Raw genomic sequence first — 14938 nt, 5'->3', positions numbered from 1 at the left:
TCAAGGGGTTGTTTTTAGAATTTTAGAATCCCTGGTGTTTTTCTCAACAATATTGACCTGGTGCTCTGGCTGCTCCCCATTTTCAATTCTGACGCCCAGACGTTTGGCCAAACTCTTGTGAGTGCAGAGTCTGACTCCGTGGGATGCCAATGCAGAAACTTGGCCTAGGAACCCTGGCTTCCTGGATGTTCTTATCTGGGGCAAAGCCAGATGTGATATCTGATTCGATCCTAACAGGCATTGGGAAGGGGGGGGATGATCAACTTCACTTCCAGACAAAGAAACTAAAATTTCAATTTTATTGCTACCAACTGTGGTCTTGGGCTTTAAACCCACCTATCGTGTCTTGTGTAATACACACATTTTCACAACTGTAGTGACTTTCTGAGAGTTTTATAATCACCATTCTTAATTAAAAAAAAAATGAGTACTTACTGCCTGCCATTTGGAAACACTATACATTTGGAAACCCTATTAGAATGCTCATTTCAATTAGCAACATGCTGTAATGGCTTGCAGGCTAAGGGAATCTGAAGAGAGGTCTTTAATCTGAAACGAAACACATACTTGTATAAAAACAATAGTAATAATAACAACAAAACAATGATATTTTCTATGCTTTGAAGGAAAAGCCAAAGATATTCTATTTCATGAACTATAATATTACATTAGCAGCATTTTATTTTTATTTTTTTCTTTCAAATGTTTATTTAAATTTCAGTTAGTTAACATATAATGCAATATTAGTTACATAGCAGCATTTTAAATGAGCAAATTAGAACTCTCTGTAATGCTACTGTCTACACTCTGATACATTCTTAATATCAGAGCATGGAAAACTAGTGCAAATAAGTTATTTCTACCAAACTATTTATTAAAGTTGTGAGATTTCTGGGCCACAATATTTTAACTATCTAGAATATATTTCCCCTGACATTTTAATTAATGAATTAATCCATTAATAAATAGGTTACACTTTGTGCCAAATGTTATGCTGAGCACTGAAAATATAAGTTTAAAGTTTCTGTTCTTTTTGAGATGAGAGTGTACTGAAGAAACTTATTAGAATATAAGACAGGAAGAGCTATAATAGATATATGTACACACCATACATTCGTAGGAGAGAGAGCTCCCAGAATACTCATAAAACATTGTGAAAAATCATGCAAGGCCTTTCCTTTGTTTCTTCTTTTTAAGCAATCTTATATCCTGAGTCCCAAATGCAAAATCCTGATATAGGCAGATTAACTTTAGGGGAATACAATAGCCTATAATCATAAGTAATCCAACAAAATATGTAGACAGTCTGTCATCAGCCAGAGTCTTCCACAATAACAAGGAAGATAGTGTACAAGGACTAAAACCAGATACAGGATTTGACAAAAAGAAAATAGCAGAACTACATTTTAAATAATAAATAAATAAATAAATAAATAAAAACACTCTACGCCAAAAAGGTACAGAAAGCTTTGCAGACAGTTTTTTAAGCTTGGTGGTAGAAAGTTACCAAAAAAAAAAAAAAAAGAAAAATTGTCGTCAGTTCCTTGGAACATATATCACTAGTCTCAAAAAGCTTGTAATTTGTTTTTAAGTCACAAGGATGGACGTCTGTGTGTTTCTCAAAATTTTGTTGAATGGATGGATAGATACAAAATAAAAGAGTGCAAGAAATACGGTAAGTAAAATGTTTTCAAAGGTGACTGGAGTTGAGTGTAGAGGAGGAGTGTATTTCAGATCGCATTTCCGGGGCGGAGTTAGTTGGCCAGGTTACACAGCGGCAGTCACGCATCATCTCAGGCTGACCGCCTGAGAAATAGAGACGTTTACACTGATTCACACAAATTCAGTTTTCTTATGTCTCGAAGCATTTTTATTTTGGCTTACCAGAATTGAAATAGGTTTCACAACATAATTAAATCTGTAGTAATTATTTAATATGTCAAAATGAGATCACCAGACTGATTCTATCAAAAAAAAAAAAAAATCAAATGCCATCTCTACAACGTGACATAATGAGAAATACACTCACTTGATTATTAACTTCGAAAAGTCAGTGTTTTTTTCTTCTGTATAATCAGCACATTATTACAGTGAGTTGCTAAAGCTTTAGTTGAGATAATAGTTAAAAACTGTTTGAGAACACAATTTTATACAGTGGACATTATTTTTATGCTTCAAAAGGAGTTGTATAAAATTGACTCTGTTAGATGTTTGGGGGTCTTTAAAGTGCTTCAAAGAAAGTACTTTTGAAAAACAAGTAAGGGAATAATCACATTGTCGTTTAAGTCCTCCAGTCAAACCATTTTCAACTTGGATCTGTAATTTAAGAAGAGTCAAGGCTGGGCATATTGGATGCTGCTTCTCTTCTCATTGATACAGCAGGCATGAGAAAATGAATTTATGTTGATTGGTTTATGTGAGATATATCGTATGGATGTGCCCTGAGGAAAAATGGGGGAAGATTTGAATTTTCTTCATAAATCATTTATTAATGATAATAATAATAATAATAATAATAATAATAAATCGTTAGCTAATAAACAAGACATTTCCTAATCTCTTCCATAAGGTGACAGCTGCTCCTATAGCCAACACAGTGAAATGAAACCTGGCATATCATCCTAACCCCACCCCCATGCCACAAAAGAGAAAATGGGGGTGCATAGACTGGACAAATGGCATTTAACTCTGGAGATAATGCAGAATAGGGAAGAAAATCATTGAAGTCTTCTTTTCTTAACTTTTGCAATTTAGACAAATCTGTGCCCTTGAAAAACCAGCATGTGCTGTAGATTTTGAGTCACCATCCGCCAAACAGTTGGGTTTGCCATTATAATAAACCCTTTTAAAGAACTTTAATTCCAGGTTACAACATTTCTGTTCTCTATTGTTATCAGTTACAAACTCTTTAAAAACATTTTTTTTGAAGGAAAAGCCCTGTTCCTAGAATAGAGAGATTTTAGGAAACTTAACATCTGAGGTGAAACAGTCTTTTCAGTGGGTAACAAAGGGAGACCATATGCATCAGCTTTGTCTGAGTCAGATGTAAAGTAATCTTTGAAACGCTATGGCCTAGTTTCTTCATCTTGTTTATTGAATATAGATCTGCTTATTTATTTATTTGGCGGGAAGGTGTGTGATATGCCTTTACTGAAAGCAAATAACTAATAACTTCATGTTCTGAAACACTCAACAGCCAACCTGCTCATTTCATTTGTATTCCATGGATGCCTCATTTTTTCCTCCTCACTGCCTAGCCTGTACTGATCAGTATTAACAATGGGATTTTTGTCTCACTTGAAAACTTTCTTGTTTCATTTGAGTTGAGGTGGAGACACTCTCACTTTAAAAAAAAAAAAAAGGAAAGAAAGAAAGAAAAAAAAGCAGGTATTTTGATATTGTCATTGTTTTGTTATTTCAATATGTTAATATTCAGGGACATGCATTTGCCTCTCAGATAATCTGATAAAGAAGCTGTAAGTGATGACAAGCTTCTCAAATAGATGGAAAAGGAAAACTCCCTTGTTTAAAATATTTTAAAATGTTGACAAACATGATGGATTTAAGAAATCAAAAGGAAAGGGACTGGAAAAATGATAATTCCTGTTCCTAATAACTGGAGTTTAGCCACTTTTGGCAACTCTGATGATAACCATAAATGAAATTTTATGCATCCCTTTTTTTGACACTCTTTTCCATCCCCCACTCAAACTTGATAACCCAATAAAACTCACCTGCCAGCTGCACAAAATCAGATTCTCCAAGAAAGGGAAGCCATCACCTCACCTTACCATTAAAGAATTTCCTCTGTAATTTCTGATACCCTTCATTGCCTGAACTTTTCCTGAAATCTGCAGCTACAAATAACGTGACTGGCCGGTTTCTGGTCTCCTGCATTGATCTAACATTTATCGCTTCAATTCATTTGAAAAACAAGGAGTTTTTTGTTTTGAGTCCCTATTTACCTCAAAGTATCATGACCATTGATGTCACAAGAGAAAACACAAAACTGATTTTTTTCCCCTCAAATTGTTACAAAATCATTCCAGAAGAGGGATGAGCTTATTTTCCCGAAATCTCCATTCATGGCGGGTGGGAGGGGGAAAGGGGCTAGAAAGCAAGGGAAGAGTTAATGCTTCCCTAGAGAGTGGATTCCCTTTGCCTTTTACCAATTCCTCCACTCAACTCCTCCTTTCACATTTTGCTTATACTAAAAGCATTCACAAGGGTCAGATTATGAAAAGTTTAACTTAATTTCTTAAATATTGCTTTCAACCTGCCACCCCAGCTCCCAGTGACTACTGCAGTAGTTCTAAAGAACTATCATTTTTGGCTAGAACAAATAATGCATCAGCTATCTAGTTTGCCCAATTAATAAGATGTCTTCTGATCTTCTAAAGAATGTTTTCACCCACACAATTCTTTTTTAGAAAAAGAAAAGGTTTCAAATTCCCTGTACCAGAAAAACCCTCATTAAAAATGAATTTCCAACATGAGATGTCAGAGCAAGGACAAATGTTCGACTCTGACATTTGCTATAATTCTGTTGATCACAGGCCTTTCTCATATAGCGAAGAAGCATCCCTTGAAGAAAAAAAAATGAGAAATAGCAGATGTTAGATGGAAACTAATATCATTTTTTTACATGACTCAGTTGAATAACACCTTGGTAAGAGTACTGAAAATTTGTTTTTAGTATTGGTCTCCTTCTTGGTGTTGTTTCTTTGGGGAACTGGTTAACCAACTCATTCTAAAATTCTTAATTCAGTTATTTCTCTTAAAGAGGTCTTCTATTTTGTCATTAGTGCCAACTTGGGGGCAGTACTCTATCACACCACAATAAAACAGGGGTAGAGTGGGATTACAGGGAGAGGCAAGTGTGTTTACTAGAGTGTACCATAACTTCAAGTACATTTAATCCACTAAATTTTTAAATACATCAGAATTATATTTCTCCTTCTCTTCTTTTATGCACAAATACAGGAAGAGTTTTCACCTACCGCTCACAAAAAGACCCAGGGTATCTATAACCTGGGGAAGTACTGGAATGCCATCTCACAAATAAGGACAATCATTTCTACCCTTGAATTACAATGTTTGTTGTTATTCCAATTTATTTCATCATAAATAAAATACAGAGAGTGGGCATTTAAAAAATACCGCATTGGTTTTATCTAATACGTGCAAAGATCAAAAATATTTTTTTCAATGGAGAAATGCTTTCGTATGGATCTTCTATGACTATACAGGTCTTTTGTGAAAAACAAAACTTAACCAACCTGTTGTAAAGTTGGAAGTATTGTTTCTCTAGAAAATCAAGCACACCACCCATGAACCTATCGCTCTTCCTGGAAAGTCTTTGTGATCCATCTCAATATGGAGTGGGGTTAAAAAACTACTGATTGATTTGACAGAAATCTATACAAGAGCATGATCATCATATTAAGCCCCTGCTCAAATCTGACTCTGTAGTAGGAATTCATCACATCTGAACACTTGAAATTTAAAAAGGTAGTAGAGATTCAGTTGCAAGTGAAGTGAATTATGGTGCATGATATAGATTGCAGGTTAGAAAAACATAAAGACAACTTTGAGAAAAAAGCAAAATAAGGTTTTTCACTTAAGCCTTAAATAAAATTTGATGTTAAAAGATCAGTGTAATATTTCTGACTTTTAAAGAGTAGTTAAGTGATGAACTAACATCAATGGCCAAGGAGACAAATGCAGCAGGCTTAATCATGCAGGGCTTAGGCCACTGAATGTAAGAGTAGGGAGTCATGTTCTTTGGGGGGTGAGGGGTGAATCAAAATCTATGTTTCACACATATGGTCAGATTTTGAAAATTTCTGAAAAACACCCACCTAGGTCGACCCTTTACCTTCTTTCTACGTCATCTGAGAAATACGTTGTTTTTTTGTTTTTTTTTTTTTTATTTTTTTATTTTTTTATTTTTGGGACAGAGAGAGACAGAGCATGAACGGGGGAGGGGCAGAGAGAGAGGGAGACACAGAATCGGAAACAGGCTCCAGGCTCCGAGCCATCAGCCCAGAGCCTGACGCGGGGCTCGAACTCACGGACCGCGAGATCGTGACCTGGCTGAAGTCGGACGCTTAACCGACTGTGCCACCCAGGCGCCCCAAAATACGTTTAACTTTGGTTATCCTTCACGTGTTTGGGAGTAAAAGAAAAAAGTTGAAAACAACTTTCACCCTGACTTAAGTCAAAGACTTTGAAAGAGGTAGAAATAGAAAACTCCAAATGCTTTTGTATTTTTCAGGCATGTAGTTTCTTTTTCTTTTCTTGTTTACAAAATTACAGTTAAAATATCTATGCATGGCTACACTTTTCTATTCTTTTATAATCAGTCTAGCACAGTTATGCTTACCCACAGAACTTACTGTGTTCACACATTTTAAATTTAAAAAATCTAGAGATAAGCAAATGTAAATGTGAATTTATTAAGCTTTCAAACATTTGAAGACACACAAAGATCATACAAAATTTAGAGGGTAAGAAAGTGTTTTTTAAAATTATGTGTGTGTATCTAAACATGGGTATCTGTGCTACCAAATTCCAGACTTCAACATTAATTTAAATTACTTGTTTTACAAAATTAAATAACTCTGTCCTGATTTTGTGGTTCAAAATCCAGATTGAATGTCTTTCTTCCCCATGGAGTCAATTCTGATCCTCTTTTATCTGAATTTTACCTACAACCTTTCATTTTTCCTGGAACACATCAAAATGTTTCAGAATTAGACATTACGAAAGTGAAATGAATACATTTCTAAATTTGCTTATCCTGTTTAGTTTTGGCAAATATAAACTTGTTCCCCTACTCTAGGTAACAAGAGCTAGGGGAAAAATAAATATTTAAAGACATTTAAAATATATTAATGAAAATGGCACAACTATTTAAAGTATTTAAACTAATTATATGTGATATTTCAAAAGGATAATTCATTGGTCCAATCTTCTAAATAATCCCAAAGTAACATGAATTCCTCTGTAGAATAAATGTCTATAGAGAGTAATCCATGGAAGACAGACAAGCCTCTTGTCGTTTGTAGCCTTAATCCATTGCCTAGGGCGTGAAAAGTGCTCAGGATAACAAGTGCGGGAATCAGTAAAATCAACATTATTTTTAGATTTTATTTTCTTAACAATACTGACTGATCAATAGGCTTGAGGAAACTGACAAATACAATAAGGTCTGTTTGATGAATCAATCTAGTGAAGTAGAGAGAATCCATCCACCCCTTCCCCCATTCTCCCTCCTTTAAATCCTCTTCATCCTCTTCCTGCTCCTTCACCCAGCCACCCACCCACCCCTACTCCGCCCACCCCGAACACACACATAGTTGTTGAGGCAGAGAGACAGACAGAAGGAAAGAGGGAAAGAGAGAGATGCTTTTCCCCTATTGGCCTGTAGACATTAAGTCATGAAAGCTGTAGTGGCAATGCTTGGATCATTTTTCGCAAGAATACTAAGCCACTTTAAGTGTTTATGTTTGTAATTGTGAGACTCACCCTCTTCTTTCAGTGGAAAAATTTCCATACTTGAAGTAGGTTCTCTATTCTGTATTTCAATTGTGAGTGTTGTATGGGACGGGGTGGGGGGGACACGGGTAGAGCAGAGAGAGTTGAGTAGGGAAGGGAAAGTTCGGTCCTACTAACTTTTATATACGCCAACCCCCAATATCCTATAAGGATATCAGCTTTGGGGAAAATTGAAAGAAAAATAGAAGAGGAAATTGAAACACCTCAGACAAAATGTCTAGTTAGGAAAGAACTGGTTGTGTCTGTGTGACTGCCTAAACATATGCATTCGTGTGCACAGAACGTTTAGTAACCCTTCACCAGCTCATGAAGACACAGAGATACCCTCTTTATGTTGGTCCTTGACACTCAGCAGGGACTTTTGTGAACTTTGTCATCTTCCTCTGCCCTTTAAACCAAAACTAGGGAAGTGGTTTTAATTAATGAGATGTGTGATGCATTAACAATATTAGCCAGAGCATTCCAGAAGCTGGAAAACCATAGATGTTTTTAAATTCTGAGTATCCTTTTGAGTTGTAATTTATAATTCTCAGTGGACCTATATTTGTCTTGAACTGATTGTTGAAATGGGCTTTACTAGGAATTTCTTCAGTGAAATTGCTGCGGGTCGGGGGAAGGGGGTAGTTGAGCCAAGGGGGTTTGTTGGGAAGAGGGAATGATCTCTAACAAGGCTTTAAAACCTTCAGTAGTTAAAGTTATAATGGTGAAAAGATATACATATATGTACATATGCATATGTGTATGTATGCGTGTGTGTATATATATTTATATATACATATACACACACGCATACATACACATATAATGTACAAGTTCAAAGGAATTATATAATGAGTTATAAATTATGTAGGTAGCAGAATTCAGATTTTTTTAATCGAAATTGCACCTAAAAATGGCTATAAAACAACGCGTGCCTTGGGAAGTAAATTTATAGCTACATGCCTTTCACAGGCACGCTGGAGGGTTCTGCTCCCAGCTCTAATCTCTAGGAGATGTTTTTTGCATGTGTTGTGTGACAGGAGGGAAGGGGAGTGGGTTGAGCTCGCCTGTTCTCCCATTGTCAGCCAGTCTAGTGAGTGTTGGGAAAACCTGTCTGTGGGATCTTGTGTCATCTCTCCCTACATGTGTACAGGAAAAGTCCGCGCTGCTCAGGGCTCCTCTTTCTCTCTCTCTCTCTCTTTCTCTTTCTCTCTCTCTTTCTCTGTTTCCCTTTCATTCTGCTTCCCGGGAGCCGAATGAAGCAGAGAGCAGGATTAGAGTCCGCCACTGGCTATCAGAAGAGCCTAGATAAAAGGAACTGCTTCTTAAGCACCACTGCAGCAGCCCTTGTTCATTTTTTTTTTTCTTTCTACACAACAGTTGTGCCTCATTATCCGGTGCCTGGCTCGATTTTTTTTTTTTTTTTTTTGGAGGGTTTGAAGTTTCTGTGCTCCAGTGACTGTTACAGAAGAAGAGGTGTTAGTGTTGCCGTGAGGTCTTGATTGTCTGCATTTATGAATGAAACTGACCTAAATCACCTGTTACCTCCAGTTTCCAGATTGTTTGAACTTCTCTGGCCGCACAATACAGGAGGGAAAGCAGAGCAGCACAGGCACCTCCAGCGTCTGCAGCATGGGCTGGTTCGCTAGGATTGTCTGTCTTTTCTGGGGAGTATTACTCACAGCCACAGCAAACTATCAAAATGGGAAGAACAATGTGCCAAGACTGAAATTATCCTACAAAGGTAAATCTTTATTTTTCTTCTTTTTCGGCTAGCTCTGTAATGTCCCTGCCCCCCCCCCCCACCACCCCTGCCTTTTCATTCCTTGAACTCCCTCCCAAGCCAAACCATGAAACCTTTAGTTTAACCTGGGAAACCTATGTGATCCTGTGTGTCTTTCTGAGATGATTTAAACACTTTTTTATAAAAGCATGTCTCCTGTTTGATATATGACAATTTAAATGCAAACAAAGAACATTTAATCACATTTGCAGAGAAGAGCTGAATGCCTGGGTAAATGCTGATCTGTGTGTGTGATCATATGTGCTGTTAATTTTTCTGACTCTACTTCTATTAAAATATCTTTTAAAAGCGCCGTGGCAAAAAGAGTCTCTTTGTAGAATGCCTCACCTATAGCAATTGTTGTGATAAATTGTGTTTTCTTAGTTTGAGGCACTAAATGGTTAATCGTCATCATGAATATTCAGTTTGTTCCAATCTGACAATCAGATGCTTAACATAAGCAGTAGATCATGGTTTGCCAAGAGAATATAAACTGGAGGGAACAGACTAGTTTTTCCACAGTGTGTTATGATTGTACCAAAGACTGTGTATTTGGCTAATTGGTGTAAAGCTAAAGCCTTTGAAATATAACGTTATTTAATTCCATATGTACTTCAGTGAGAACTGAAGGAATATTACTTTCTGGTTGTACAGCTAGTTGTGTGAACTTACTTTTAAAAAGAGTTTAAATTTAAGAAAGAAAAAAAGCTTCAGTACATGATTGCTAGTACTTTATTTGGTTACAGCTTAATGCATATGCCTGGTTTTTAATGAGGATTTTAAGGAAATATTTGTTCTCTATTTGTTTAGATAGATTTTGTAGATAGTTGTATAAAATAATGCTAACATGGTTGAAAAGAGTATTTTTGAAAAACTTTTAATGAAAAAGAATGTTTCTATAACTGAGGTATTAGTAAAATGGAGTTGGTGATTAAAATGTTTTAACTCAAGTACTTTTACTCCCTAAGGTGTTGCTTTCTTATGATTCTCAGATTTCGGGAATTGGGGGTGGGGCAGTAGGAAGCTTCAATTATACTCTGTTTTTAGCCTATAATGTGAAAGAAAATCATTGAATCTATCTGTAGAGATGTCTGTCTGCTGCACATTGTTCTTATGCCAGAAACATATTCTTTAATTTTCACATGATGGGGAACATCTCTTTCTGAATGCTCTAGTGTGAATGAGAATCACAAATAGGAAAGAGAGATGTAATTTTCACACTTTGGATTAGAAAATTCAACACCTATTAAATGTGTTTATTTGGAATTAATACTTGCTAGGTAAAATACATTGGATTGAAAGATACATTTATTTTTGGCATAACAATTTCTTAGTTACTAAAATGTGAATGGATTTAAAACATTAGCAAACAGAATTGCAATTGTACTCATTGTGCAAGATTTTAAAATATTATCCTTTAGCCATTAAAGATTTAATTAAATCTCTATTACATCTCTAGCAACTGTCTTTAAATTGTTTTTATAGAATATGGTATTATGGCATGTGTATTTTCCTCAGTTTTTGCTTTCTGTTTTCATTCTTTGGGAGGATGACATCAAATAATTCTTAGATTGGTGGCTGATTTTATCCAAGTTTATATGCCTATGAGTCAGTTTCGCATGCAACTTTACTTCTTGAAGATGTGAATGGCTGTATGCTATAATTGTAGAGTAACAAATGAAACATGAAACACACTTTAAAAATCTACTATATTTGGAGATACTGGTCTAAATGCTAAATAAGTTGTAAAATAAATACAGATTGGGAATTATATATATTTTGCAAGAATTTTATTTCCATGGTGATTGATTACTCTCCATTATAGAACAGGTACCCGTTCTTTCTATATACAAACAGATAGCATTTAATTAGAATAGTCCTTTGATATGTGTGCAGGTTTTAAACTTGTCTGATGAAGTAAGTTGTATATATTGACAGTATGAATCTATTTGACACTGTCTTTATAAACTCTTTTTATCATGGCATCCATTAGAATCATTCTGCTTTTCTTTTCATCAAAAACTGCTCTACACCTACATAACAATTCTATTGCTATACCTAGGGCTTGGCAATTTGGTAATATAAACTGTGAAATGAACAACAACAAGAAGAATAAAAGGAATGGCCCAAGCAATTTTTCTTCTGTCATTTTATTGGTCTGTCATTACCTTTTTGTCCCTACATGTACACTTGTTTTGCCAAAGCAAATGCCTAGTAGCCAATTGTCAGTACTTTGTTTCTAAACTATAATAGAGATTTTTTTTTAGCTCCTTCTTTTTCCTCCTTAATTAGATGTCAAACACGGTTAAAACATCCACTGCTTTGCCCTTAAAAATATTCCAGCATGATTCATGAAGAGTTAAATCCCTGCCAACCCTAATTTCCCATGGTCACTTGTTTTCAAAGATCCACCATTAACTCTCTCATTGCTCAGGTTGCCAAGACAAAGTTTCAGGCAATCACTGTGCTCACTTCCTACTTGTCATCTTGCCTAGTAGGAAATGAAAGAGATTTGATGTGTTAAATGAGAAAGAAAAAGAAAAGCAAGAAGGCAGCCTTGGTAGTGGATGCACATATATATATCTAATAAGGTACCTCTTTACTTTCTAGGAAAAAGGGATTGAATGGATGTGTTCAGGACCATCTGGAGAAGTGATAATATTAGAAAAATGGGGTATGCTGGCTTTTCCTCTGAACCAATCTGATTTAGAATCCTTGTGGGGGAAGCAAATGTGAGAACTCTGTAAATCTCAGCAGTCACATACAAATTATCCTCAAGAAACATTCACTCAGAGATACTTTTGCTTTCCTGAAATGTATGTAATATAGCTAAATGTTGAAATGCTTCTTTTTCAAATTGATGTGGAACTGTTTATTTCTCCTACAAAACTAGTCAAATTTCACTTTTCTCATGAAATACCAGACTATCATATAATCTTCCTTTTGGAATGTGTGGTACAATGAAGACTTCAGAAAAACCTATGGAAATCACAAGGAAATAAGTTAGGTTTGGGGTTTTAAACAAATGACAAATGTTCCATCACTCAATGTAATGAGCATTTCCAGGACATTGTGTGCTCCAGTTTTAGTAAAAATGAAAGGCACATGCAAGTCTGAATGTGATGGTTATCATGTGAATCCAAAGGTTAAATCAATGCCTTTAACTTTATTTTCATAGGGAGGACTTAGTAAATAGCACTTAAATAAATGTTTGAAAGACTTTCTTTTCATACTTTGTAAAGATTTTTGCCCCCAGAGTAGTTTAATTATTGCAACAATGAGATTATCAGGTAAATCAAAATCCTCACACACATCTTTCTGATATTGGAAGTAATATTTAATTAAAACTTTATGAAATACAATTTGCAAAAGACTTTTTATTTGCCATTGCTCAATGCACTATGATCGCTTCAGATTTAGTTAATATGAATGATGATTTACTAATTAAACTTGTTGACTTTTCAGAGATTTTTCTTCACTTTTACCAGAGTACACAGATACACATCTATATATAATATGTATGTGTATACATATAAATATATGTATATCTATGAATGACAAAACTTTATGTTAATATCTTATAGCTGAGAAAAGTGATCTTGGCAACCTATAATAAAATTGTTACTGCTATACAATGACATTCATATTTTATATTATGTATTTATTTATTTATTTTAGAATGGGCATGAAAAGTCCCCATGGATATGTCAAGTACTCACATGTTTGTATAGGATGTAATATGTCTTATACTGATAATTTCCTCGCAGCTAAAAGATAAGTATCTATGAAAGGTAGAGAAGTATATATACATATATATATATATTATATATATATGTATATATATAGTATATTTATGTATTATATAATATTATATATTTATATATTATATGTTTAAGATATATATTCTTACACCCCCCCCCACACACACACACACACGATGCAAAGAAGTTATAAATTCTTTGCAGTATCTTTTCTCCTATAGTCACTGCATATTTAACATCAGGTCTCTGACTTGCTGATTCTTATTTAACATGGCCTTTTCTGCTCAAATTTCTATTCACTTTAAAAATCATATTTTGATTCAGGAACCTTCAATTTCAGCCTGCTGAAAACTAGAAATTTTTATTCACCTACTCGAAAAAATGTATTCTGGCAAAATAATGAAAAATAAAATAAAACAAGATGCTCAGTCACACATCTTGTGATCCAGTGCTGGTCAGATCACATGAGGGCTAGTGAAAGTCTCCAGTTCAGGGGTTCTCTGTTTAAAGCTGCCAACCAGATTGGCCTTGGAAGTAATAAGTTATGCAGTGTAGAGCTCAGCTAGTAGAAAAAATAACTGAGACCCCAAAACCATGCCATGTAAAATTCTAGCCCACCAAATTTTGATAATAATATTCAATCATTATTAGCTCAAATAAAGCTGAATACTGAAGAGATAATGTTTCCAATTCTAACTTTTTTATGTTGTTATTTCTCTTCATATAAATTATTTACAAGACTCCACTGCAGACAGTGATGTATATTGCCAGGATATTTAGGCAACCAAATAGATGTATAAATCTGTCATAACGAATTTCCTTGTTTTCTTACTTTTCATTCATCTATAAATCAAACAACTTAATTAACAAATATGCTGGAATTTTTGGCCAGTTATATTTAAATTTTATATTCAAACATCCATGCAAATGAAAGATCTTTCAAGAATAAATTGAATTAAAATTAATTAATATGATCTCATATGTTCCTAGTAAGGAAATAAAACTGTTGCTTGCAGAGCATAATCTACTTATGTTTAGTGTGAATATCTAATTGTAGTTGAGACATGTACTTTAAATAACTTACAGTGTTATCAACAGTAAGAAATTGTGTGGTTTAACTTCTTATCCCAATTTTTCTCATTTAAACTTCAGTGGCACACCTACATGTCACTAGTCAAAGGTCAAAATATCATACCTTCACATGCTTGGAGAATTTTAAATCTGAAGTCAGGACTATGCTAAATAGAATTTATATTTCCATTGTCCTAAAACCGTCCAGAGAAACCAGTACTCAAATACATTTTTAATCAATCATTATGTAACAGCATTCATTTACAAAGTCATGATATTATATCATGGAGAGTTACATATTAATTGATTAAGACATTGCACTTATCAAACCTTTATGAAAAAAATCTATGATAAAATGACGTATCAGTACAAAATTGTAGGTAAAATCTCTGGAACTCGTGACAGTATCTAAGTTTAGTGCATGCAGTGATAGCTTATTTTAAAAAGACCAGCAGCTGTAAACATAAATTAGAACAAGTGTGAGTCTTGGGATGGATTTTACCCCTCATGACTTCTAAGGTGCTATTTAAAGGAATTATCATGATTTGCAGTTCTGTGCTTCCACTAATAGGTGGCACTAGCAATTTGTGACAGCTCTTTCATTAGTTTGGAAATGGGCAGGCTGCTAGGATAAATATACACAGAGTGATGTGTGGAGGCCAAGCTTGGAAAAACTGGCATTAGAGTCAGGAGATGTAACATACACAAAACAGAAGCGTTAGTTGAAATGCATTTTGCTTAAGATTTTGAGGTGCTCTTTGCATGCATTTATTGGTGTGTTTTG

The 14938-nt window shown here is 34.8% G+C and overlaps 1 protein-coding gene across 3 annotated transcripts in view; it reads left to right on the top strand.

Annotated features, from left to right (window-relative positions):
• SEMA3A (semaphorin 3A) overlaps nt 1-14938 on the top strand; it is a 465628-nt gene that overhangs the window by 249748 nt on the left and 200942 nt on the right. For 2 of the 3 annotated variants that reach the window (XM_049641371.1, XM_049641370.1), the window contains one exon: nt 9091-9283. In XM_049641371.1, the coding sequence (XP_049497328.1) occupies nt 9172-9283 (112 nt within the window). In that variant the 5' untranslated portion in view covers nt 9091-9171. Of the gene's footprint in view, nt 1-8537; nt 9284-14938 lie in introns of those variants that run through there. The other variant, XM_049641368.1, reaches the window with a different exon arrangement.

The sequence above is a fragment of the Panthera uncia genome, chromosome A2 (assembly GCF_023721935.1).
Source record: "Panthera uncia isolate 11264 chromosome A2, Puncia_PCG_1.0, whole genome shotgun sequence".
In the NCBI taxonomy this organism is placed as follows: Eukaryota; Metazoa; Chordata; class Mammalia; order Carnivora; family Felidae; genus Panthera; species Panthera uncia.
Note: the sequence above shows the minus strand (reverse complement) of the source record. Positions and strands in the feature narration are given on the sequence as shown.